At 37.3% G+C, this 27,598-nt stretch overlaps 1 protein-coding gene and 1 long non-coding RNA gene across 51 annotated transcripts in view; one reads left to right on the top strand and one right to left on the bottom strand.

The window, feature by feature from the left end:
- LOC147831455 (uncharacterized) overlaps nucleotides 1-27,598 on the top strand; it is a 787,032-nt gene that overhangs the window by 695,685 nt on the left and 63,749 nt on the right. The gene's annotated exons all lie outside the window — the stretch shown is intronic.
- ptprsa (protein tyrosine phosphatase receptor type Sa) overlaps nucleotides 1-27,598 on the bottom strand; it is a 387,121-nt gene that overhangs the window by 151,868 nt on the left and 207,655 nt on the right. For all 50 annotated transcript variants that reach the window (XM_087302332.1, XM_087302328.1, XM_087302325.1 and 47 more), the window contains 2 exon segments: nucleotides 23,290-23,435; nucleotides 19,263-19,404 (listed from right to left, as the gene is read on the bottom strand). In XM_087302332.1, the coding sequence (XP_087158458.1) occupies nucleotides 19,263-19,404; nucleotides 23,290-23,435 (288 nt within the window).

The raw sequence follows: 27,598 nt of genomic DNA on the forward strand, positions 1-27,598 counted from the left end.
TTTAGAACTTCCGATTCAGTCGCCTATTGGAGAAATGACTAGGAATAAAAACGTCAGAAAACGGTCAAAATACTCTACAAACATGCGAGTTCATGACTATACACAAAAAGTGGAATAATATAATACGAAATGTCAGTTTGCAACATCAAGCAAAATAACATGCTGTTTTTAAGATCTAATGTAAGAGCGAGGAAGTCTCGAGCCAAAGTCTGAGCTCATCCGTCAAGAATAAGGTCAAAAGGTATACTCATAATGCAGTATACTGTTTGAAAGACAACAGAAAACAGACTGCATATTTATTTAGACATTTGGATTTTCAGCATCCCGGACGAGCCCCCGAAAACTAACAATAAGTTCATTTACATTCCTGTTGACCGTCACTTTAGGTTTTTGTGAATAAGTTAAATAAACGCCAAACATTCATTGTACAATTGTAGTTTACCCTGCTGAAAAATCCAGCTTAAACCAGCCTAGGCTGGTTGGCTGGTTTTAGCTGGTAGACCAGGCTGGTTTTAGAGGGGTTTTGGCCATTTCCAGCCATTTCCAGCCTGGTCTTAGCTGGTCAGGCTGGGAGATGACCAGCTAAAACCAGCTTGACCAGCCTAGCCAGGCTGGGAGCCCAGCCAAAACCAGCTATGTCGAGCATAAACCAGGCTAGTCAAGCTGGTTTTAGCTGGTCATTTTCCAGCCTGACCAGCTAAGACCAGGCTGGAAATGGCTGGAAACCAGCCTGGAAATGGCCAAAACCCCTCTAAAACCAGCTTGGTCAACCAGCTAAAACCAGCCAACCAGCCTAGGCTGGTTTAAGCTGGATTTTTCAGCAGGGTATATAAAGGTTTGTTGCTGTTTAAGTAAAAAAAAAATAGTTAAAGACGGCAGGATTGTAAGCAGGGGGTTGTCCGAGATGTGGAAAATATATATGACAAATCTCTGGATTTAATAGGTGTGTGTTTAAGTAAGTAGAGTGGACAGTAAGCGTCAGAGATACTTAGCATGACTGTCTTAGGGGCAGTTCAAAATACTAGTTGAAAGGCAACGGAAAACAGACTTCGATTATTTACTTGCGCACTGATTTTCTGCATCCCGGACGAGCCCCCAAAACATCAAGAAGGTCATTCCTGCTTGTCCTACACAACATTTATTGTAGAAGTGTGGTTTATGTGAAAGACTGTGGTTTGTTTAACTTTAAAAAGTAAGTGAAGGACAGTAGTGTTGTAAATTACATTATTGATGTTGATGATTGATGGGAGGAGGGGGGTCTTCCGGGACGGAGAAAATATATAATTAATCTCTGAATTATATAGGTATGGGTTTGACGCCCCATTCACACAGGGAGTCAGTGTCAACACTTCCCATTCACTTTGAATGGGTGACGTCAGGCGTTGCCGAACTGCATTGTGGATCCGTCGGCGGCGCTTTAGAGGTGTTGCTTGCTGCAGAAGTTGGGACTAGCTCAACTTTTCAAGCGCTGGCGGAAGCATCAGCCAATCAGATAGCTGTATGGAAATACACCAGCAAGACAGTGGCCTATTCCTGACTGAATTTCATTGGCTGACGCTTCTATGATGATCGCTTCAGCCACGACTTCAGACACGCCTTCAGTCAAGCGTTGACGCTGAAGCCCCGTGTGAATGGGGTGTGAGTAAGTAAAGTCTACTGAAAGATGAGGGAACACAGACTTCATATTTATTTGCACATTGTTATTTTTTGCATTCCCAGATGAGCCCTGAAAAATGTCAAGAAGAGAATTTAGTTTCACTTTAGCTTTTTTGTGCCATAAGTTAAACTTGCCACAAACATTTATTGTCCATATGTAGTTTATATTACGCTATGTGGTTAAGTTAAAGATGGTAAATAGTGAAGGCCAGCAAGATTGTAAACAAACTCATTAAAGTAGTTTGGGTGAATTGGGGGGGGGGGTTATTAGGTATGGGTTTAAGTAAGTAGAGTGGACAGAAAGTATGAATGATACTTTGCAATATTGTTAGATTTCATGTTTATTTGCACATTGTGATATGTAGCATCCCGGACGAGCCCCCAAACATGTCAATAAGGTCATTTACTTTTCTGCTTGTCCTTCACATGAGTTTTTTTGTCATTTTTTATTCTTCTTTTTTTTTTTTTTTTTGCAAAATTTAAAATAATCAGAAACCTTTCTTGTCTAAATGTGGTTTGCATAAGGGTTCATGTTTTGTTTACCTTAAAAAAAAGTATGTGAAGAACAGCAGAAATTGTAAATGACCTCATTGATGTTGTTTGTTTGGCTCGAAAATATATATATATAATATATATAAAAATCTCTGGATTTATTAGGTATGGGTTTAAGTAAGTAGAGTGGAAAGAAAGTATCAAAAATGACAAGCAATATTGTCAGATTTCATGTTTACTTGCACATTGTGATTTTTAGCATCCCGGACGAGCCCCCAAACGTCAATAAGGTAATTTACTTTCCTGATTGTCCTTCACATGAGTTTTTTCGTCATATTTTATTTTTCTTTTAATTTTTCTTTTTTTTTTTGCAAAATTTAAACTAATCAGAAACTTTTCTTGTGTATGTGTGGTTTGCATGAGGGTTTATGTTTCGTTTAACTTAAAAAGAAAGTATGTGAAGAACAGCAGGAATTGAATATACTTTTAATTCAATATACTGGCTGAAAGATGACAGAAAGCAGACTTTATTTATTTACTAGCAACTTGTGATTGTCTGCATCCCAGACGAGCCCCTAAAACGTCAAGTAGGTCATTTACATTCCGGCTTGTCCTTCAATTTATTTATTTATTTATTATTATTATTTTTTTTGCATAAGTTAAACCACAAAAATGTATTGTACAAGTATGGTTAATATGAAGGTCTGTGGCGTGTTTAACTTACAAAAGGACGTGAAGGACAGCAGGAGTTGTAAATAACCTTGTAGACATTGTTTGAGGGGCTCGTCTGGGTTGCAGAAAAATAAGTATATAAAATCTGAGGATGACAACCGATTTCGAAACACCTTGACAATTGGTCAGATGGTAGTAATCTTTGCTATCTCTGATTTAATTTCCAAGATTACTTTTTACTCCCATTTCAAATTTAAATCGCAAAACATACTTTCGCAAACTAGATGTTGTTCTGGGGGCTCGTCCGGGATACGGAATAAATATATAATAATAAAATCCCAGTATTTACTAGTTATGTGTTTAAGTAAAATGCTTTCTTTTTGTAATTTTGTTGAGTAAAAAGTTACATTTATTAGTTATAAAGACCTGACATTTCCAAATTTCAAATAAAATCATTTATTGTTATTTATTATTTATCATTATTGTCATTTACAGCATCGTCATTCTCTTTTTTTCTTTTTTATGTGCTATTTTTCACATGCTTATATTAGGTTTTATATGATACAACTCTATTTTTTACAATCTAATCTATTTTAAAAAACAACAACAAAACTAAATGACAACAATTGCATTTAAGAAATTTAGTTTTAGTAAAAACAAAAGTTAGTTAATAAACAGACAACAATGCACGATAATAAAAAAAGAATCCAGCATTACATCACAAAAGCTTTGTGAAAAGCTTTCTTAGCGTGTGCTTTTAGCCGAGCCTGAATGGCCTAATAGGATGCTTTCTAGCGGAGGGTAAATGGAGAAATGCCTCAATGGAGCCATTTTTATTATTGCACTTAATTGCAAACGCAGTTCAGGAGGTGCTGCCATTCGTGAAGCTCCAGCATGACTACGAGCTGGAAAAGAGCCTGAAGAGCACCAAATATACACCTAAATGTTACGTATATAAGGGTACTCAAAACATTGGACGGAATGCTCATAGCACTGGACAAAATATCATGCAGAATTCTACATTTAAGCACAAAAATTAATATAAAATACCACACCTATTTCAATATGACTTAAAACATTAGACATAGTCTGAATATAACATATAATACTCAAAATTTAAAATGAAATCATCACTAAAAACTTACTTTTTAGGGTAGCTTTTATTAGAATTTTAGATCTATTATTAATTTTATTATGAATTATTTTTCATCCTTAATGCATTTATCCATATTTGCCTGCTGTACATTTTTACGGCTGTAAAAGGCTTTCAGATGGTACTTTTAAAGTCTCTATATAAAAACAAATTGCATTATTGTTATTTATTATACTCAAAATTAATGAACATTATCATGCATGATATTACATATAAGCCTATATATATATATATATATATATATATATATATATATATATATATATATATATATATATATATATATATATATATAGTTAAAAATTATATATATATATATATAATACTATATATATATATATATATATATATATATATATATATATATATATATAGTTAAAAAATTATATATATATATATATATATACACACACACACACACACACACACACACACACACACACTTTTAATATATGTATAAATGTATGAGCAAATAAAGTATACAATGCTAAAAAACAAAGCTTAATATGATGCAAGTTCAATAAATGAACCAAAAATGACACAAAATATCAAATATAAATCAAAATCTAATGTATACTTTTAAAAGTAAATTAATTAATATTATGTAAAATACTAAAATCAAGCCTATATATCATATAGATATTTAGACGTGCTGAAATCAAGCCTGAAAGGTTATACTAAATATAAGCAGAAATAAAATATATACCGTATAACGTTTAAATATCTTACAAAACACTAGATTTAAAACCAAACACAGTAATTCAGTAATCACATAATACTAAAATTAAGGCTGAATAACATTTAAATATAAAATACAAGCACAAAAAATAATCTGAGGTACTAGATATAAGATAAAATGAGAAATATAATCTTAATGTAACATATCATTTTACTATGTAAATTCAATAAATGAATCAATTATGCAAAAAATACAACATAAATACAAATCTAATGTATCATGTTAATTAAAACTACTAATATTATGGAAAAAAGAAACCTTAACTTAAGTCAAAATATAGAATTAAACAACAAATACAGTAATCTAGTAATAAGCTACAACAGATACTACAAATAACGGTGATTATCATGTAAATATAAAAAACAAAACTATTTGAAGTAATATACAAGACTAAATATCATAAAATACCAAATATGATCTTAATGTAACATCATTTTATCATGTAAGTTCAATCAATGAATCAATTATGCCAACATGTTTTTTATAAATACAAATCTAATGTGTCATTTTAAACCTAGACAATGAAAACTAAAAATATTATGAAAATAAACCTTAAAATTAAGTCAAATACAGTAATTACTTATTACTAAGCTCATAATACTGCAAATAAGACTGACTATTAAATGCATATAACATAAGCACAAAATTAACCTGAAGTACTACATATAAGCTTAAATATCATAAAATGCCAATCATAACTTTAATGTAATGTATCATTTTCACCTTACGTCATGTAAATTCAATATGTTAACCAACTTATAGCTAAATATTTAATATAAATACAAATCTAACATATAATTTTAAAAGTAGTTAAGGATAACTACTAGTGTAATGTAAAAGCTTTAATAAAATAATGTAACACCAAATACAGTAATGTAGTAAAAAGCTCATAATACTACAAATAAGGCTGAATATAATGTAAATACAAAAAAATAAGCACAAAACTTATCTAAAGTACTAGTTATAAGCCTAAATGTCATAAAATGCCAAATACTATCTTAATGTAGCGTGTTGTTTTCAATCTTGTCACATAAAAGTCAATAAATTAACCAAAAAAACAATAATAAACAAATATAAAAACAAATAATATGTAAAAAAAAAAAAAGAACTAAAATTTTAAAAAATATCTTTATATATATATATATATATATATATATATATAATATTTTAAAATATAAATAAATTTAAAAATATATATAAAACCTATATACAACCTGTGCAGTGCACATGCCCTCTTTAGTCTTGAATAGAAAGTGCCCTTCCAAAGTGATCTGAAGTGTCCTAGCGACACCCCCCACCCCCGTCTTCAGTTTTCGCGCGACATATCCCCCGATCCTCCCAGCCCGCTCTTCAATTTTTGCGCGACATATATAAATATATATGCGCAATATCACACAAGTAGCAGTGCGATATGGCTATATGACTGTATATCGGCACGGGTGGGAGGCGTGCGTTGGCACAAGGCCGCAGGCCACAATTTGACGCCATAATTGTGTATATAAAAACTAAATCAAACATGGAGAGTCTTAAAAACCCTCTTGTATTAGGAACTACTTTCTTCCACGTTAGATTCAAACCATAAGCTGACAGTTAAACAGCTGAGCAAGCATCTTTTAAACTTTAGATCCGTAGTGTCTGCTTGTTGCTGGCTGTATGTGGGCGGAGTAATACACAAAGGGTAAAGAGGCTGTATGGGTGCTGATATTACTTAAATATATCACAGCTATCAGCCAATCAAATTCGAGAACCAGACAGAACTATATATATATATATATATATATATATATATATATATATATATATATATATATATATATATATATATATATATATATATATATATAAACAAAATATATACAAGATCAAAAAATATCTGAAGTACTGAATATAAGCCTAAATGCCATTGAATATCAATCATAACTCCTAATATACACTGTAAAAATGTGTTGATTTGTGTTGGGACAACATGAAGGAATTAAGTTAACTTATTAGTTTACACAAATTTAAGTGGATTGAACGACAAACAATTATGTTGTTAAAGAATTATGAATTGTGTCGAGTTGTGAATTGTGTTGTTTCCGGTTAGTTATAGCACTAGTAATATAGTAGTTTGAACAAACATGTCAAAATGTCCTTTTTTAAGAGTAAGGTTTAATATTAAAACTTGAAGAACCTGACTATTTCTGTTGGTGAAAGTGCTGTATTTTGGCTCTCCGTGGCGAATCAGGACTGATTACAGCTCTACAGGTTCACAGGATCAAAGAGCGAGAGCCGTGGACTGATCAGAGCGAGAGCCAATTCACCCACACAGCCAGAAACACACACACACACACCTGTATATATGGCTTACGAGGACTTTCCATAGGCGTAATGCAATTTACACTGTAAAAACTGCTTATGGGCGAATCAGTGGCACAGTAGGTAGTGCTGTTGCCTCACAGCAAGAAGGTCGCTGGTTCGATCCTCGGCTCAGGTTTCCCCCACAGTCCACAGTCCAAAGACATGCGGTACAGGTGAATTGGGTAGACTAAAATGGCCATAGTGTATGAGTGTGTGTTGGATGAGTGTTTGTGGATGTTTCCCGGAGATGGGTTGCGGCTGGAAGGGCATCCGCTGCGTAATACCCTAACTATACCCCTAACCTCAACCCTGACAGGAAACCAGTGGCAAATTTTGAATGTCAATAGACTCCTTAAGTATGATTATTAACAGTTTTGAATTACGAGGACATGCCTTCGATTAGCCACCTTAATAAAGCCTGAATATAATCTATAATACTCAAAATCAATGGACAACATCATGCATAACATTACATATAAGCCAAAATATATAAATATATGACCAAAAAAAGCCAATTCACCCACATAGCCAGAAACACACACACTTACATGTATATATGGCTTATGAGGACAATTCAATGGCGTAATGTGTGTTTTACTGTAAAAAAACGCTTATAATATGGCCTAACCACACCCCTACCCTTAACTCATACAGAAAAACCAGTGGCAAACTTTGAATGTCAAAAGACCTTGTTAGGTATGTTTGTTTACAGTTTTGAATTACAACATGCCCTAAACTAACCACATTAATAGAGCCTAAATATAATATATAATAATCAAAATGAATGGCCAATGTCATGCATAATGTTACATATATGCCAAAATATCTAAATATGTGACCAAATAATGTATCCAAACTAACAATAAATCGTTTTCAAACAGGCCCAGATTGGCTAATCGGGAGAACCGGGAAAATTCCCGGTGGGCCGGTCCGTTTTTTTTGGCCGCGAGGGCCGGTGTCCCTAGCTGCTTGCACTCTCAGCAGTTGCACTTTTTTCATTAATTTATTTATTTGACCATAACCTCACTCTTTTTATTCACTATTTTGCCGCAGCTTCACTCTTTTTTTAAATTATTTTCTCACTGCCCCGTGAGCAAAATGCAGCCCGCAGGTTAATGATGATGTAACACCCCATTCCACCCCAAACAGCAGCACCTTAGTGAATATTCATTAATATTAATGAATATTACACCTGCTCAATGAAAATCAGATGATTAACTACATTAATAAATCTGACATAACTTGATCGGAAATCTAAAAGGGGAGAAAAAGACTAGACTAGAAAAAGAGTAGACATCAATATGGTCTAGTGGTTAGCACGTTGCGTTACGATGCCGCCGAACCGAATTCGACCCTCATCAGAGTGTAATATATTTTTGCATTTTTAGTGTTAAGACATATAATACTGTTTGGGTTACTTATGTAGGGATATATATATTGTGTGCGTGACGACCGTTACAAAGGACTCTATATCTATAAGGAATTAATGATCTCATATTTATGAAAAACATTTGAAGTTCTAAAGTAGCTGTGTCCTTGAAAAAGAAATGTTACTGTCATTTGAAACTAAATTGGAAATGACGTTATTTTAATATAGTCAGTCATTGACTGAGGTGGGCCGATCTAGGGCTTAACAGAGCTAAAAAGGAGTCCCACTCCGGCCCTGTTTTCAAACTAATCAAATCAACCAAAATTTCTAAATGTATGAGCAAATAAAGCCAATTTACCCATACACACTTCTATATATATGGCTTATATGACTATAGGCGTAATGCATTTTATACTGTTAAAAATGTTTATAATATGGCCTAACCACACCCCTAACCTCAACCCTAACAGGAAACCAATGGCACATTTTGAACATCAAAAGACCCCATTAAGTATGACAGTTTTGAATTATGAGGACACAAAATGATCAACTCAATAGAGTAGAACTAGGTAATAATCAAGTTTATATAATAAAGTCCTTATAAACAACATAAACAAGTACACCTTGACTTGTGTTATAAGGCAAATTCTGCCATCACTGAAGGAAATTCAATTACTTTCAGTAAAAATTCTAATTACTCTAACCAGAAAAAAAACATAAATAATAAATATTTAAATACATATTTAAACATATTCAGTTTTTTTTTTTTTTTTTGCTGTAAATCTGACCAAATCAAAACACCTTGACAATTGGTCAGATGGTAGTAATCTTTTTTTATTAATTTCCCCGCTGTTTCAAATTTAATCTAGATGTTTTTGGGGGCTCGTCCGGGATGCAGAGAAATCATTTAATAAATCTCTTAATTTATTAGGTGTAGTTACAGCCAGAAAAACTTTCGAAAAATCTGAATATCGTAAACCATCAATAGAAAGTGATTTTTTGAGTTACCATTGCTAAGGGGCACCAAATCTTTTTTTTTAAATGGCTATAACATTTAACCAAAAATGTGCATAAGCTAATTCTGAGGCTACATTAACAAAATTACAGGGGTTTGGCAACATGGCGGTCTTACAACAGGAACAAAAACAGCTATAACTATAAAAACACACTGTACTGTTTTTGTCCGAGGTGCAAGATTTATATGCGAAGACACTCATGCATATGAATAAAAACATGGTCGTAAACGGCCAATGAAATTTGAGCACATATTAGAAAAGGTTAACGGACTCATATTGAATCCAAACTGCAAGTAGGGTTGTTAAAAGCATCGACTTCAGTGAAAATTTATACTGGTGTTATAAAAATGTAAAATCCTGCTAACATTTGAGCTTTGTTCTACAGCTGTACGATATTGGAAAAATTTGACATTGCGACATTTCTTTTTTCTAGCATATATATATTGCAATATACTGTATCTATACAATTCCAGCATATGATTAAACGGCAATATCTCGAAATCGTTTATTTTAAGGTTTGATACTCACTATTAGCAAACCATTATGACTTTTGCTGAATCAGCTAAGGTGACAAGACACGAGCAGCGAGACCTATCTGTCACTCAAGTGGCCACGCCCTTAATTATACAGACTATATTATTATTATAAATGAAACGAATGAGTTATAAAAAATAAAATAAAAATCACCCCCTCACAGTTGCCATGAAGGGTAATATTAGCTATATAAAGCAAAATCATTCTTTGTACCAGGCTGTAAACACCTTTTTTCTGCTGTAGAGTTGGCCATTTTAACAAATGTGGTCTATTATGGAGCCAGGACTATAGCAGAATTTCGTTGAATTGCAGTTTCAGTTACTTCCGTATTTGCTTCACGGATGTTCCCGCATGGCTAAAACACCTTAAAGTGCTTGGTTTGTGTTTATAGATACTATTTTTTATAATCTTTACAGTCTAATAAAGCATCAATCAACTAAATTGTAAACACAAAATTTTTTGAGGACTTTTTAGTAAATTTTATTGATATTTTTGTCGCATTTACCTCTAATATGTTAAGCAGTTATAACAATTCTGTAAGCATCTAGACTTAAAAAGCGATTAGCTGGCTATATTTTGATAAAAGCTGAGTAATAATACACATTAATATATAAATTAAGTCGACTCCACAATTACAATACTATTACTGATATTATTTTAAGTGAAGTCAACTTGCTTCATATAAAGCAATTGGTTCGCTAATCACTTTTTAAGTCTAGCCGATAAACCATCACTCGAACATGCATATAACACAAACACACCCTAAAATCATGAACGTTTAACCGATTCTCATGAGGTTTCGTCAATATCTAGTGAAAACCGAGAACACACTGGCGCTCCAGCTAACTGTTGAACTCACACTGAGAGCTGAAGAAGAGCTAGTCAGTAAGTCCATGTGCCCCCGCTAACACAGGCCAGTGCTAATTACAGCTCATATTGACTGAACGCGGATCCAGCGCAGACAGAGAGATTATTCGCAGAAGGAGGATCAATAGAAGAGGAGAAAGAGACCTTAAAGACACGAGACACCGAGCACTGAAAAACAGAGAACACCATAAAAGCCCCTGCTTAAACATATGTAATGCTAATGTAGCTTCACCTTTTAGCGGCCGTCTCAATCGTAGCCTCATACTGTGGATGTAGCGGTCCATGTCGCCGCGCTAGTGTTTTATAATGCACTTTTCGCTGCTGGACATGAGCATTTTCACCGGAGAACAGCGGGAATGCTAATCAGCTGTGCTCTTTTGCGCTAAATCACTCGTGGCGGGGCTTCAAAAACACACTGAGGCTAATACCCACAATCCCCCAGGGCCCAGCGGCCGGTGCTGTGCTTTATCAGGTGTGTGGGAGAGACGGTTAAGTGTTTTGCAATGACACAGGATGGAAAAACTGGCTATGGCTCTCATGACGGGACAAAAAAATATAAGTTTATTAATACTAATAAAAGAAATCTGTGATTAAAATTAGTTATTAAAAACTATTGTGTTTGAAATTGGCTGAAAAAAACAAAAATTGGGGAAATAAATATACAGGGGGGCTAATAATTCTGACTTTAACTATATATATATATATATATATATATATATATATATATATATATATATATATATGTACACACACACACACACACGCACGCACGCACGCACGCACGCGCACACACACACACACACACACACACACACACACACACATATATACATATATAAAGACACAGATGTCAGACGGTTAACTCCCTTTTATCATCATTTGCATGAAAGTGCAATTATTTACAGAGTAATAACAAGTATTTTAAAATAACGTTTTTAAAACTAGGATGATGGTTCAATATGAATAGAACAGATCCAAGAACTGTTCATCCCAGTCAAAACAGTCGAAGTTTAGCGGGTCTCATGCTGTCATTATCCAAAATATCTTGACAAACCACACTTAAAGGTCGTGGTTCATCAGCTGGTCCTGTCCACGTAAATCCTAAACTCAAATACTGATCATCATATCGTCGTCTTTTGGGTTTAAGCCCTGAACTTGAAGGCTTTGAATCGGGGGGTCTCAGAAACCATTGACCCATTGTATTAGCAGGCATATACCTGTATTGGCGGGCTTGTCAAACAGAAGCAAATTCACAGCTATGGCCTTCTGTGTAAAAAAGGTTTTCTTATTTTTGACGTATTATTTTTTTAGCTTTGTTTAATTAAAACGTTTTAATATAATAAAAAAATACATATAATAATTAAACTTAATAATTTTATTTTTATTATATAATATTTTTCCCGCGCCTCCCCTGACATGCTCTGGCGCCCCCCAGGGGAGGCGCGCCTCACACTTTGAAAACCCCTGGTGTAACTGAATCAGATGTGTAGGCTGTCTTGCTCGCACAAGCTTTTTCAACTCTGCCCACAAATTTCCTATAGGATTGAGCTCAGGGCTTTGTGATGGCCACTCCAAAACATTCACTCTGCTGTCTTTAAAGCACATTTGAACTAATTTGGCAGTATGCTTAGGGTCATGGCCTGTTTGGAAGACCCATTTGTGGCCAAGTTGTAATTGCCTGCCTGATCTCTTCAGATGTTGCATCAGTATTTCTACATAATGTTCTGTCTTCATGATGCCATAGTCCTTCCTGCAGCAAAACAGCCCCACAAGGAAGCAGTGTGTTTGAGGTTTTCCTTCAATACTATTCTACAGTTGTGCCTCCAATTAACTCAAATGTTGTCAATCAGCCAATCAGAAACTTCCAAAACCTTGACACCATCATCTGAGCTTTTTCAGAGGCAGAATAATCTTACTGTATGTAAACTTGACCATCAAGAAAAGTTATAACAATTTCTCCAAAAAAATATCTCTCATTATTCTGCTATTAAGCAGAACAGAAACACATTTGATGATCCTGACTTACCTAAAAGAGAAAACGTTTAGTCACATTAACATCTGACATTTTTTAATTGTTATGGGTCTTTTTATACAGTGTGTGTGTAAACTTCTGGTTTCAACTATATATATATATATATGCTATCATGTCAATATGGAGCAAAATCTCTGAGGAATATTTCCAGTGCCTTGTTGAATCTATGCCACGAAGGATTAAGGCAGTTCTGAAGGCAAAACGGGGTTCAACCCAGTATTAATAAGATGTACCCAATAAAGTGGCCAGTGAGCGTGTATAGATGCTGTAAAAAGAGCTGTAGGAAAGGAAGCGAGATGGAAGACAAGATTACCCAGAGGACCAGAGATGATAGTAGAGAAAGCGGATTTCTCATATATAATATAGAAATGTGCGATGAGGCGATGAGATTTCAGAATGGGTGAGTCATGAATCGAAGCGACAGTGTGGATCCACAAAGAGTCTGATCAGAGGAAACGACAGCTACAAAAACCGACAGCAAGACTCCTAAAAAAACTGTGGGACAATCCAGACAGCTACGGATTCGGAAGCGGCAGTGGGAAAGCTGTGTGTTAAAAAAAGAGGCTAATAAAAGTGGCGAACGGCAGGGTCAGAACAGTCCAATTAAAAGTGTGTGAGGAGCGGCAGAACAAACGCGTCTCGTCCTGCGGGCCAGCAGCCAATTAAAAGAGTCTGATCAAACGGGCAGTGAGATCATCCTCTCTGGCGCTCGCCGCTGCTAACGAGAGTTTGAAGGAGGAAGGGTCATCGCGCCACGTCTGGATGAGATTATAGATGAGGAGAGGTGAGGAAAACTGACAAAAGACAAGAATACTGTCAAACCTGGTCTCAGACGACTAATAAACCACCGCTTTGGCTGTTTCTGACATGAGAGACACAACTCTTGATTGGTTAGAACTGAGTTTTACATTAGCATGTTGCTAAGCTAACAGCACAGCACTTTAAAATACACCAAACAGACACATATGGGAAAATAGCTCACTTGCAACCTTAAATTTGATCAATCAATCAACAACAGAACACATGATTGGCTTTACCGTGCTGCTATGTTAATGGCACAACACACTAATAAGCATAAAAACACACAAAAAACATAAATATTAAGAAAGTTTGTGTAGTTGTAACTCTAAACCCTAGCTAGAGTTATCAATTTCATTAATTCATGACAATGGACATGAGATTTCCATTAGCATGTTGCTAAGCTAACAGTACAGCACAAGAAAATAAACCATACAGACAAATATGGGAAAATAGCGCACTTGTAACCTTAAATTTGACCAATTAATCAACAACAGAAGACATCATTTCCTTTAACATGCTGCTAAGTTAATGGCACAAAACACTAATAAGCATGAAAACACACGAAAAAACTGAAATCTTAAGAAAGTAAGTGTATTTTTAAACCTAAACTTAGCCAGAGTTATCAATTTCATTGATTCATGACATAAGACATGATGTTTCCATTAGCATGTTGCTAAGCTAACAGCACAGAACTAAAAATAGACATAGGGAAATACTACACACGTAACCCTAAACCCTGAAACAGTGTTCATAAGTTTCGACATATTGCTATTAAGCATAAAATAGTGCACCTGTAACCCTAAACCTAGCTACAGATAATCAATTTGATCAAATCACAACAGATCGTGTGTTATCGATTAGCATTGCTAACCTTTAAAGTGCAAAAAACAAACTCTACAAGCAACTACTACATAAAATGGAGCACTTAAACCCTAAAGCTAAGTACACTTGGTACATTTTATTAGTTTGCGACATAGGACATGATTTTTTTTCCATTAGCATGTTGCTAAGCTAACAGCACAGGACTAAAAATAGACATGGGCAAATAATACACACGCAACCCTAAACCCTAGTACATTTTATCAACAGTGTTCATAATTATTCCATAAAATTACTGCTTTTAAGCATAAAATGGTGAACTTGTAACCCTAAACCTAGCTACAGATAATCAATTTGATAAATTTACAACAGATCAACTGCTTTCGATTAGCAATGCTAAGCTAAAAAGAGCAAAAACACACTCTACAAGCAACTACTACATAAAATGGAGCACTCAAACTCTGAAGCTGAACTACAGATAGTAGCTTTTATTAGTTTGCAACATAGGGCATGCATTTTTTTTCATTAGCATGTTGCTAAGCTAAAAGCACAGGACTAAAAATAGACATGGGCAAATAATACACACGCAACCCTAAACCCTACTACATTTTATCAACAGTGTTCATAAGTATTCCATCGAGATATTGCTATTAAGCATAAAATTGTGCACTTGTAACCCTAAACCTAGCGACAGATTTGATCAATTCACAAGTCTTGTGCTTGTCATTAGCATTGTTGCTAAGCTAAAAAGGGAAAAAAAAATGCACATTGCAAGCAACTGGGGTGCTCAAACGCTAAAACTAACTACAGTTTATACATTTTACCAATTTGCAACATAGGACATGAGTTTTTTTTTTCCATTAGCATGTTGATAGTTAACAGCATAGCACTAAACAATATGCAGTAAAGACAAGTGCAGGGGGAGATATTGCACTTGTGGATACTTTTACTCTTCCTTAAGTGGTTATGAGTTTCTTTATTTGGTTGAATAATATATTTTGAAGCAAGCTAGAAACCTGTAAACATCGACTTTCATAGTAGGGAAAACAAATACTACTGACGACAATGACTTCCAGCTTCAAAATATCTTAATTTGTGTTCAACATTGGAAAGAAACTTAAACAGGATTGGAATAAGTAAAGAGTAAGCTGACAAAAAATTCAGTTTTGGTTGAACTATCCCTTCAAAACCAGCCCAACTTGTGCTAAAGCCTTCACATCTGGAGTTAGCATATGCGATTTTGGAAAAGAGCTAATGTTTCAGGAAGGTGGTCTGACACCTTTGGATTTGGGTTGCGCGATTGCCAAACCTGTGGCTGTGTGTTCCAGCGTCACCGCTCTGATCTTTTGTTGGCCAGCACCCTGAACCCAGCGTTCTCACAGCAGGACCAGGGGCAAGCTAAGGCCAGACACACCTGAATGTGTAAAAAAAAAAAAAGTGAGAGCGTCTGACACCTCTCAGGAAGCGAGCAGATGGTGAAACCTGGGCTGCTGTTAGTGTTGGACTCTATGAAGTGCTAGCTTTGGGTTGGTGGTGGACAAGACTGCCAAGAAGAGGCTCAAAGCCAGGGTCAGAATGAAGAGGAAAACACAGCGAGGCTACAAGAGCAGAAAGTAGAAAGGCTTCGACACCCATAGTGACACACAGCAGAAGCAGTGACGGCTGTAGGTGTCCTTGCCTTGGCTTTTTTTTTTCTCAGAGATTCCTCCAAGGACTCTCAGAGGACTCTGCGACAAGGTGGAAAAGCAGATGGCACATCTTAAGCATTCCGCTCACCGCTCTTGTGGGCAGCCAGAAGGCAGCTAAAAACAAACCTAAGCCCCTGGAAAGAGCACCGGCAGATTTACAGCAAAGCCTTCTTGTGTTTTCTCTGCTGCAGGCAGGCGGACACACCCTGAAGATGGCAAGGTGACTGAGTGCTTAAAGGGAATGTAACAAGCTCAATTTTTACCCATCTCATATTAATCTTAAGGTGCATACAGAGCAGTACCACATCCATCTTTTCACCAAAATTATTTTAATGCTTTTAAGACAGCTTCCTGGTTATCTCCAGAAGACAGCGATTTTCCGGAGGCGTGCCGTGGGTGGAGCTACAGAGGCAACATTGTGCAAGTGCGACAGCCTCACAGACAAGAACTACATCCTGTCATATTGCTTTAAATGAAACAGGGGAACAACGTTGTAATCATAGCCTCAGCAATGTGATCAGTCTAGATTGGTCCCAGGAGCGTACAAAAACGTTTCGCAAAATGCACGCTGATGTTTATGGAATAACAATCTTTTTATATGATCTGACAATGTGTGCAATTCACATCAGATACACAGCGTGTAGGTAACTTGTTTACTCCATTCTTCTGCCAGGTCAACAGCCACATACGTTCATGAAGTTTAGGAGAAGTTGATGAATTCACGTGTTGTTAATCCAGACACGTTGAAATGGAAAAAAAAGTGATGGTTCGAATTTCACAAAGGGGGTCAAGCTGAATAACTTCAAACTTACTTGGGAAAGAGTGAAGGTAACTACGGCTAAACAAGATCAGCTTTCCCTCTCATCCAAAGTTACACTTTTTTGGACTCTCACCCAGACAAAGTGCAGCATCATCTGTGATTATGTATGAGGGATAAGGGACACACTCAATTTGCAGGAGAAGTACCCCTACAAGGATTTCTGCTCTTACTTAAGACCTTGAACCTGGTTCCACCTCGAAAGTAAGATTTTTGACACATATAAACTCAAGTCATACCTCCGAATCATTTTTTAAAACTTGACCCATGAACCCTCGGAAGTAAGATTTTTGACAAATAAATACAAGCCATACTTCCAAATCATATTTTAAAACTTGACCGATGGACCGTCAGAGGTAAGACTTTCTGCAAATAAATGCTCAAGTCATACTTCCAAATAATTTTTTGAAACTTGACCCATGGACCCTCGGAAGTAAGATTTTTGACAAATAAATACTTAAGCAGTACTTCCAAATCATTTTTTGAAACTTGACCGATGGACCATCAGAGGTAAGACTTTCTGCAAATAAATGTTTAAGTCCAAAAAATCTTTTGAAACTTGACCCATGGACCCTCGGAAGTAAGCTTGTCTGTAAATAAATACTCAAGCCATACTTCCAAATTAATTTTTGAAACTTGACCGATGGACCCTCAGAGGTAAGACGTTCTGCAAATAAATGCTCAAGTCATACATCCAAATCATTTTTGAAACTTGACCCATAGACTCTTGGAAGTAAGGTTTTTGGCAAATAAATGCTCAAGTCGTACGTCCAAGATTTTTTTTTTAAACTTGACCGATGGACTCTTGGAAGTAATATTTTTGGCAAATAAATGCTCAAGTCATCCGTCCAAATCATTTTTTAAAACTTGACCCTTGCATGCAATGAATCAAAGAAATGATTTGTTTCTCGAAAGTCTTACTTCCGAGGATAGCATGAAAGTTCCACAAATTACCAGCGTAAATAACTCTGCGTGCATGAAACGGCATTGGATCACCCCTTTAACGAAGTCACCAGATTCAGAAGTTGGGACAAAATGAAAGAAGAGCCCACTTGAGACCACAAATTGCAACTGCGATGCTGGACAGTTTAATTGGTTTTGATTGATGTCCATGCAGGCATTGAGGAACAGAGGCGTCCTCCTGCGGGAGCGAGCGGACACATGTGCCGGAGTGTGTGTGGGGCTTGCTCTTCTGATAAGGTTCGATGTAAATGCGAGCCCGCAGCAGATGGGGATGAGTGAGCGAAGGGGGGAGCAGCCGTTTTTTTTCCCTCCTAGTGCTACCGCCTGTGCTCCTTCCTGAGCCGCATGGGTCTTGCCAAAGCCAGGATTTTCATGTAAAACTGGGCTGCCTACAAAAACCCTCGCCTTGGGTTGGGGCCCAGGAAGAAGCCTGCAAGCTGCCTGCTCCAGCGCTCGGCAATGACAAGGCAGATGGCTAGACCTCAGCGCACGGGGAACAAACAAATAATTCAATGCTAAAGCGACTTGGTTGTGAGGATTTCGAGTTTCTGCAACAGTGTGATTGGATCAGGGAATGCTGGTCAGTTTATCCCAGAGTTTGCTCACAGATTCTGTAGGGCATGTAAAGTGAAAACCAATTATGTTGGGGTTCCTTCCAGCACAGTTGGTAAAAAGTGCTTTCTCTCTGACGAGGAACCATTTTAAAAGCAGTAATATGTAAAGGGGAGAAGATTTTTTTTTTTTTTACCTGTTCTCAAAAGAATAGCTAGAGATGTTGCTTGGTAAAATTTTTAATTATATGTAGCAAATATGCACAAATGGCATATTAATCTAATCTAAACATGAACTGGAGTGCATATGAACCCTGCACCAGAACACCGCCTTTTCAGATGGACTTGGTACAGTTCTTGAGTGACTGCAGATCCATTCATATACACTGAGACCAACATCATTTTACATTCTCCCCTCAAACAAAGCATGGCAGTCACATGAACTTATGTACTATGTCCCGCACCATGTGAATCACCAAATTAATTAAATCTGGCAAGCAAAACTGCTAGTGCCACATCTGGTATGCTCTTTTTATTTTAAATCCCACATGCACACATGCATACCAGATATGTGCGCCCCAGAATAGGCACCATCGAGATACTAATCAGGCACTTTACAATGTAATAAAAGTGTAGAAAGAATACCAACTCATGAGGGTGTAGAAACCATCAGGCTGGTGTGTAGCAGGATAGGGCACAACTCTGACTCCCTAAGTAATAATTCATACAAAACCTGCATGACTTTACTCTTACCTCTGATGATGGATAGCTTGGCTTGGACATTGATTTCGCCTTCGCTGTTCTCCGCCTGACACTCGTAGACGTTCTCGTCTCGAGGCGCCCGGAGAGGCTGGATCCTCAGGACGGCTCCTGCACCTTCATCAAACTCTATCGTCTGTGTAAGAGGACCAAGAGTGCGTCAGAAGATCAATGGATGCCTAGAGGTTGAAGGCTATGAATCCAATCCCACAACTAGTTACTGATTTCAAGTGCCTTGACACTTATAGAAACACTCAATTTGGGGGGGAATAGGGTCATTTTACAGCTCTCCTAGAGTTTAGCAGTTTGTTTGATTCTTTTTGAACTTTTCAGCTGATCTCTAGGCTGTTTCTCAATATGTGCTCTTCAGCGGTCTTGCGTCCTTGTGTTCTCGTGTAATGTCATCATCAGCTGCCAAAGTTCAGTTTCAATATGCAAGACCACAAGAACAGAGGACGCGTGAAACTTCCCTGATGTGTTCTTGATATCGAGGACGCACCGATGCAGACTTGAGCACCGAACTCGCTCTGGAGGTCCCAGTAGTCTGAAATTCATATTAAAATCTGTTTTATTTATATTGTGCAACGTATATTTATAAGGTTTTATGCAGAGTATATATTTTTAAAAAGGGGAAAAACAACACATCGTTGTATGAATGCTGTAATGTTTAAATAATTTACCATTTAAAACGCGTGAAGGTCATGTGACCATCAGGAAGAACGCAGCATCTCATTTCTCAGAGGACGCGTTCTCTGCCCTCGCATTCTCCCGAGTCTTCCGAGGACACCTGGCAAGACCATTCTCCACAAGAACGCAAGTCTGTTCTCTGCGTTCTTGGATTTGAGAAACAGCCTAGGTCAGGCAGGAGCATGTTTAGCTTAGCTTAGCATAAATTATTGAATCAGATCAGACCATATGCATCAATTTTACCAAGTTACCTAGCTGTGAACTAATTTCAGAAGACTCGAGCCTTAAATAGGAAAATTATCAAAAATCTTTAAAAATGTTTTTTGGTCAAAATGTTAACCCTGCTAAAAAATCCAGCTTAAACCAGCCTAGGCTGGTTGGCGGGTTTTAGCTGGTCAACCAGGCTGGTTTTAGAGGGGTTTTGGCCACTTCCAGGCTGGTTTCCAGCCATTTCCAGCCTGGTCTTAGCTGGTTAGGCTGGGAGATGACCAGCCAAAACCAGTCTGACCAGCCTAGCCAGGCTGAGAGCCCAGCCAAAACCAGCTATGTCCAGCTTAAACCAGGCTGGTCAAGCTGGTTTTAGCTGAATTTAGCTGGTCATTTTCCAGCCTGACCAGCTAAGACCAGGCTGGAAATGGCTGGAAATCAGCCTGGAAGTGGCCAAAACCCCTCTAAAACCAGCCTGGTCGACCAGCTAAAACCAGCCAACCAGCCTGGGCTGGATTAAGCTGGATTTTTTAGCAGGGAATGGTCTTATCAGATACAATGATCTATGCTAAGCTAAGCTAAAAGTGCTACACCAGACTTGTAAGTTGGACTGAAAAAAATTCAACAGTTTAACTCTAAGATAGCTGCAAAATTGCCAAAAGAGTTGAGTGTTCCCTTAAGGACAAACATTACAGTTGAGGAACCAGCTGTAGTATTTCTCAGCAAATGACATCTGGAAGTGTTTTTGGTGTTCGATCTCAAGTGTTTACGAAGCATACGTAGCTTAGCTTCTGAGGGTTTCTATGTCTTGTAGCCTGTGTCTTATTTTCCTTGCTTGTTTGCCGTGTTCTTTTGTCATAACACAGCTGGCAGCTGTAGAGTCTTGATCGATGTTTAGCGTATCTTAATTACAACTAGCTCAGCATTTAACCACACTGTCACTATTCAGCAGAGATGAAAAACTTCTCTTGAAAAAAAAAGATCAACACAAAAATGCGTTGGCGGCTCCGATCCACACATTGGCGTGAACCCAAGAGTACGCTCAACTCGGGCTCAAATTATCATCTTCGTTGCATTTAAAAGTAATTTCGTGAGGGGTTTGAATTAATTTGTTTCCCCCAAAGGCTTCGCTTTGATATTGATCTACACACACGTAGGACAGTGTGCCGTCACTGGGCTGCTTCTCATTATCGTAGCCTTGAAAACTCACCCAAAAAAACAGAGTGAGTTTTGCCACTGGCTTACAAAGAGCCTCGTTCCTCTTTGTCATTCCCTATTGATTTGCTCGACTGTTTCGCTACAGTGACATCAAATGTGAAAGCACCGCAGGAGCCTAATTAACTCTCTCTCATAATTCCAGCTTGCAGCAAAATCAAGATGTTACAGGACGTTTTGGAGACTTGGAAAAAAGAGCACGACAATTTCTATCAGAATTAATCGAATGTAAACAAAACCGGAATAGGGCTAGGGGTCAAAAGTTGGGGATGCTATTAGTTTGTAACTTTTCAGCAGGGAAGTTATATGTCATTTACCAAGACAGTTTAGCGCTAGCGCAACTAGAAATTAATGGAACACTGTAGGTTTTTGGAAATAGGCTGGTTTTAACTCCCCTAGGGTTAAACAGCTGAGTTTTGAAGCCAATCTTTAAGTCTGGCAGAAGCACTTTTAGCTTAGCTTAGCATAAATCTTTGAATCAGATTAGACCATTAGCATGACTCCAAAAAAATCCAAGAGGAGTTTTGATCATTTCCCCATTTAAATAGTGGATATTTAGCAGATTCTAACTGGTTGTGCAAGGGTAGGGCTTGATGTGTGGACTATTTTCAGGCACTGTGTAGTACTAGGATGCCATTTTAGCCATTTTTAAGGCAACAAAATCCTTTATTATTGTAGTGGAATACAAGTAGGCCTTGAAAAAAAAGCAGCTTTCCAGTTTCCCCTTGGTCGTAGTGAACGATGTAACAACACAAGAGTTGATCTTTAAGCAGGAAAATCAACAGAACTCTTTGGTCATTTTTGAATGAGATGCTAATGGTCTAATCTAAATCAATCGATTTATTATCTATGGCCATATAACCGCGCAGCCCAAGACCAGTTACTAACTAAAGCTAAGCAGGGCAGAGCATGGTCAGTACCTGGATGAGAGACCATATGCTGTTGGAAGTGGTGTTAGTAAGGTCAACAGGGGACGCTCAACCGGTAATCTCTGTGAGTCCTAATGCCCCAATATAGTGAAGGCGACACTATACTGTCTGTGAGCGCCATCTTTCAGATAAGATGTTAAACTGAGGTCCTGACTCTCTGTGGTCATTGAAAAAACCCAGTGGCACTTCTTGTAAAGATTAGGGGTGTAACCCTGGTGTCCTGGCCAAATACCCTCCATTGACCCCCTGCTGAAAAATCCAGCTTAAGCAAGCAAAGTTGGCTGGTTTTAGCTGGTCGACCAGCCTGGTTTTAGAGGGGTTTTGGCCATTTCCAGAATGGTTTTCAGCCATGTCCAGCCTGGTCTTCGCTGGTCAGGCTGGGAGATAACCAGGTAAAACCAGCTTGACCAGCCTAGCCAGGCTGGGAGCCCAGCCAAAACCAGCTATGTCCAGCTTAATGTCCTAAGACCAGGCTGAAAATGGCTGGAAACCAGCCTGGAAATAGCCAAAACCCTTCTAAAACCAGTCTGGTCGACCAGCTAAAACCAGCCAACCAGCTTTAAGTGGGATTTTTCAGCAGGGCCCTTACACATCATGGCCTCCCGATCATCCCCATCCACCGAATAGGCTCTATCACTGTCTCTCCACTCCACAAATGGCTGGTGTGTGGTGAGCGCGCTGGCGCCGTTGTCTTGTGGCTACCGTCGCGTCATCCAAGTGGATGCTGCACACTAGTAATGGTGTAGAGAGACCCCTCTCATAATTGCGAAGCGCTTTGGGTGTATGGATATACGCATTAAATGCCCTATATAAATCCAATTACAATTACATTTATGCTAAGCTAAGCTAAAAATGCTTCCGCTAGAACCAGAGATTGGGTGAAAAGATTCAAGCCAGGTACAACAATAACTGTTTGACTCTAGGGGAGCTGTAAAACAAGCCAAAAAAGGTAAAGTTATCAATAAAAGTGTTAGCAGTCTCACCTCGATGCGTTGCGAGTTCACCCTTTTCCCTTTCTTGTTCCAGGTTACTTTGGGTTTGGGGTCACCTGTGGCTTGGCAAACGAAGGATACAACACCTCCGGAGACACCGATCATGTCTACAGGTACTTTTGTAAACCTGGGTGAAGCTAAACAGAAAAAAAAGACAAGCAAAACGGTATTAGCATTCTATTCATAGCTTCTGTAGAAATAGCAGTGCTATTAGCATAGCTAACCTAATTCGTCACAAGGCAACTGTAGCAACAAATCAATTATATTAAATTACAGAGTGATTGAACACACTCCCACATACAGGCAATTTAACAGTCACTCGCTGTGCATTTGACTGTAAAATAGTGCGCGAGGGGACTGGGACTAGAGTGGGCTAGCGCCCCGCTCTGCTACGACAGAAAAGTAGACGGGGGCAGCCATGTGTCGGCGCAAATGGAAAGTGGCTGTGTTTCAGCATGCCAGTAATTACACCACAGACAATGTGCACGTCGACGCCAGCGTGAATTATTCATAGAGCAATGAATAATAAAGTACCTGTGACTCTGACGTGATTGGAAAGCATCCCAAACCCCGCGCACGTTTCGCACGAGACACGTTTGGCTGTAAGCTAACAACATCCGGAAGATGAATGGCGGTGGTGGATGAAGTACACAAATTAGGAACTCGAGTAAAAGTGCAGATACCCTGATAAAATATTACTTCAGGAGAAGTATAAAGTTCTCTTTTTCCAATGTTGATGTTTAATTTACTTCAGAAATACATGTTAAAGTAATTATGGATGTTTATTTTGCTCAGTCATACTCACTCTGAACAGTTCATTTGAATCAGTGAATCATTTACTGGAGACTCACTCTGAGCAGATCATTCAATCAGTAAATCATCTCCAGGAGACTTACTCTGTCCTAATCGTCTGAATAAGTGAATCATTTACTGGAGATTCACTCTGAACAGAGCGTTTGAAACAGTGAATGATTTACTTGAGACTCAGTAAATCATTAACCGGAAACTCACTCCAAACAGTTCATTTTAATCAGTAAATCATCTACCGGAGACTCACTCTGAACAGACCATTCAAATAAGTAAATCATCTCCTGGAGATTCAGTCTGTTCTAATCATTTGAATCAGTGAATCTTTTACTGGCGACTCACTCTGAACAGATCTTTCGAAGTAGTGAATAATTTACTTGAGATTCAGAGAATCATTAACCGGAGACTTACTCTGAACAGTTCATTTGAATCATTGAATCATTTACTGGAGACTCACTCTGAACAGATCGTTCGAATCAGTGAATCATCTACTGGAGACACACTCTGTCCTAATCATTTGAACATGTGAATCATTTACTGGAGACTCACTCTGAACAGATCGTTCGAATCAGTGAATCATCTACTGGAGACACACTCTGTCCTAATCATTTGAATATGTGAATCATGTACTGGAGACTTAATTTGTTCTAATCAACTGAAGTAGTAATTCATTTACTTGAGATTCATTAAATCATTAACCGGAGACTAACTCTGAACAGTTAATTTGATTCAGTGAATCATTTACTGGAGGATCACTCTGAACTGATCAACTGAATAGTTTAATCGTTTACTTGAGACATTAACATAGATCATTTGAATTAGTGAATTGTTTACTAAAGTCTCCCCCTCTGAACAGGTCATTTGAATCAGTGAATCGTTTACAGGAGACTCTGTGAATTATTTACTGGAGTCTCACTCTGAAGAGATTATTCGAATCAGTAAATCATCTACTGGAGACTCACTCTGAACAGTTAATTTGAATCAATGAATCATTTGCAGGAAACTCTGTGAAAACTGGAGACTCACTCTGTACTAATCAATTGAAGTAGTGATTCATTTACTTGAGATTCATTAAATCATTAAACGGAGACTTACTCTGAACAGACCATTTGAATCAGTGAATCACCAACTGAAAACTCACTCTGAACAGTTCATTTGAATCAATGAATTGTTACCAATGTCCATCCAATTCAGAGACTCACTCTGAACAGATCATTTGAATCAGTGAATCATCTAAACTGAACAATTCATTTGCATCAATGAATAGTTGACTAGTTTACTGATGTCTGTCCGACTCACAAATTAATTATTATGTGCATTTTTTAATCAATTTAACAGGCAAACAGGTCAAATTCAGCGTGTTCATGAATTATAAAATGAGGTTTAATGGATAATTCAGGGATTCAGGAGTGAAGTTGCTCCTCAAGTTTCCGGAGGCTGTCATTCTGTCTATATTACTGCCTGTTCTTTGTGGATTATGCTACTTTTGCCAAACAAAAAAACGTGTCATTTTTTCTCCAGAATGCAGCACAGTTTGTTCTCCGCTCATTAAATGATCATGCCGTCTAGCTTGGTGCTGCATTTTCTCTCTCCGCGGGGCAGCAGGTCAAGTCTGACACAACAAGACATGAGAAAAGACTCTCTAGGGGAACATGCGAAAATCCAGAAAGTTGTCATTTAAATTTAACTGAAATATTTAACCCAATGGTTGGGTTTGTCCATATTTAACCTAATGGTGATTTACGACAACCCAGTAAAAAAAAAAAAGAAAAAAAAAAGTAAACCATTTGTTTTTAAAGCGATCAGTTGACAGTTGAGGTTACCTTAAAAAAAGTAAAAAAAAAATGAGTTTATTTACTTTTTAAGTCAACTATTTTTAAAGTAATTAGTTCATTTTACTTTAAAAAGTGAGTAAACTTAAAAGTGATTGGTAGACTTAAAGAGATCTGTTGACAAAACGATTGGTTGACCTTTAAAATGATAAGTTGACTTTTTAAGCCATTAGTTGACTTTTAAAATGATTGGTGGACTTTTGAAATGTTTAGTTGACTTTTACAACGATTAGTTGATCTTTAAATCAATTAGTTGAATTTTGGGACAATTAACTTACTTTTGGAAAAAAAAATTGACTTAAAATGATTAGTTGACTTTTAAAACAATTGGTTGACTTTAAAACGATTGGTTGACTTTTGAAATGATTGGTTGACTTTTATAGCAATTGGTTGACTTTAAAACGATTGGTTGACTTTAAAATGATTAGTTGACTTTTATAGCAATTGGTTTACTTTAAAACGATTGGTTGACTTTTATAACGATTAGTTGACTTTTATAGCAATTGGTTGACTTTAAAACGATTGGTTGACTTTAAAACGATTAGTTGACTTTTATAGCAATTGGTTTACTTTAAAACAATTGGTTGACTTTTATAACGATTAGTTGACTTTTATAGCAATTGGTTGACTTTATAACGATTGGTTGACTTTAAAACGATTAGTTGACTTTTATAACGATTTGTTCACTTAAAACGATCGGTTGGCTTTTAAAACAATTGGTTGGCTTTAAGCGATTAGTTGACTTTTAAAACAATTAGTTGACTTTTAAAAAGATTAGTTATCTTTTAAAGTGATCAGTTTCTACTTTTGAAGCAATTGGTTGAATTTTTGGAATGATTAGTTAAATTTTTAAATGATTTGTTGACTTAAAACGAGTAGTTGACCTTTAAAATGAATAGTTGGCTTTTTGAGAGATTAGTTGACTTATAAAACAATTAGTTGACTTTTTACAACGATTAGTTGACTTAAAATGATTGGCTGACTTTTTAAATGATTTACTGATTTTAAAACGAGTTGGCTTTTAAAGCGATTAGTTGGCTTTTAGTACGACTAGGTGAAGTTTATTCATAAACTAATTTCGAGAGGAGCACGTGATTATGATTGAACACGGCTGGTTCTGCATTAGCATGCTTGATCCACCAATCAGGCCATTCCTAACCACTATAAAGAGCCAGGGTTTTCTCACTACAGTTATCTTCGATTGAAGAATCCCCCCTTCCACCCCTACCTTTTCACCTTTCCCTCCACAGGGCAGCACGGTGGCTCAGTGACTAGCACTGTCGCCTCACAGCAAGAACGTCACCGGTTCTAGTTCATTAACAGGCCGGTGGTCGTTTCTGTGTGTAGTTTTGCATGTTCTTCCCGTGCTTGCGTGGGTTTTCCCCGGGTTCTCCGGTTTCCTCCCACATTCCAAAAACATGTACAACAAGTTTATCGTTAAATCTAAATTTCAACACAGGTAATCTAATAAAACAGCATATCTTTTAATAGCCTTCAATCTTAATCTCTAGCTATTATAAAAGGGGGAGTTGTCGAGATCTACCTGAGCTCGAGGCTCCCCTCTCTTCCTCCAAACGGGAGGGAGCCCAGGGCTCAAGAACCTTCGAGCTCAGGGCTCTCTCCCGGGACAGCATGCCAAACTTGCTTATAATCAATCATCA

This window comes from Danio rerio, chromosome 22, assembly GCF_052040795.2.
Source record: "Danio rerio strain M-AB ecotype USA chromosome 22, GRCz13ab, whole genome shotgun sequence".
NCBI lineage: Eukaryota > Metazoa > Chordata > Actinopteri > Cypriniformes > Danionidae > Danio > Danio rerio.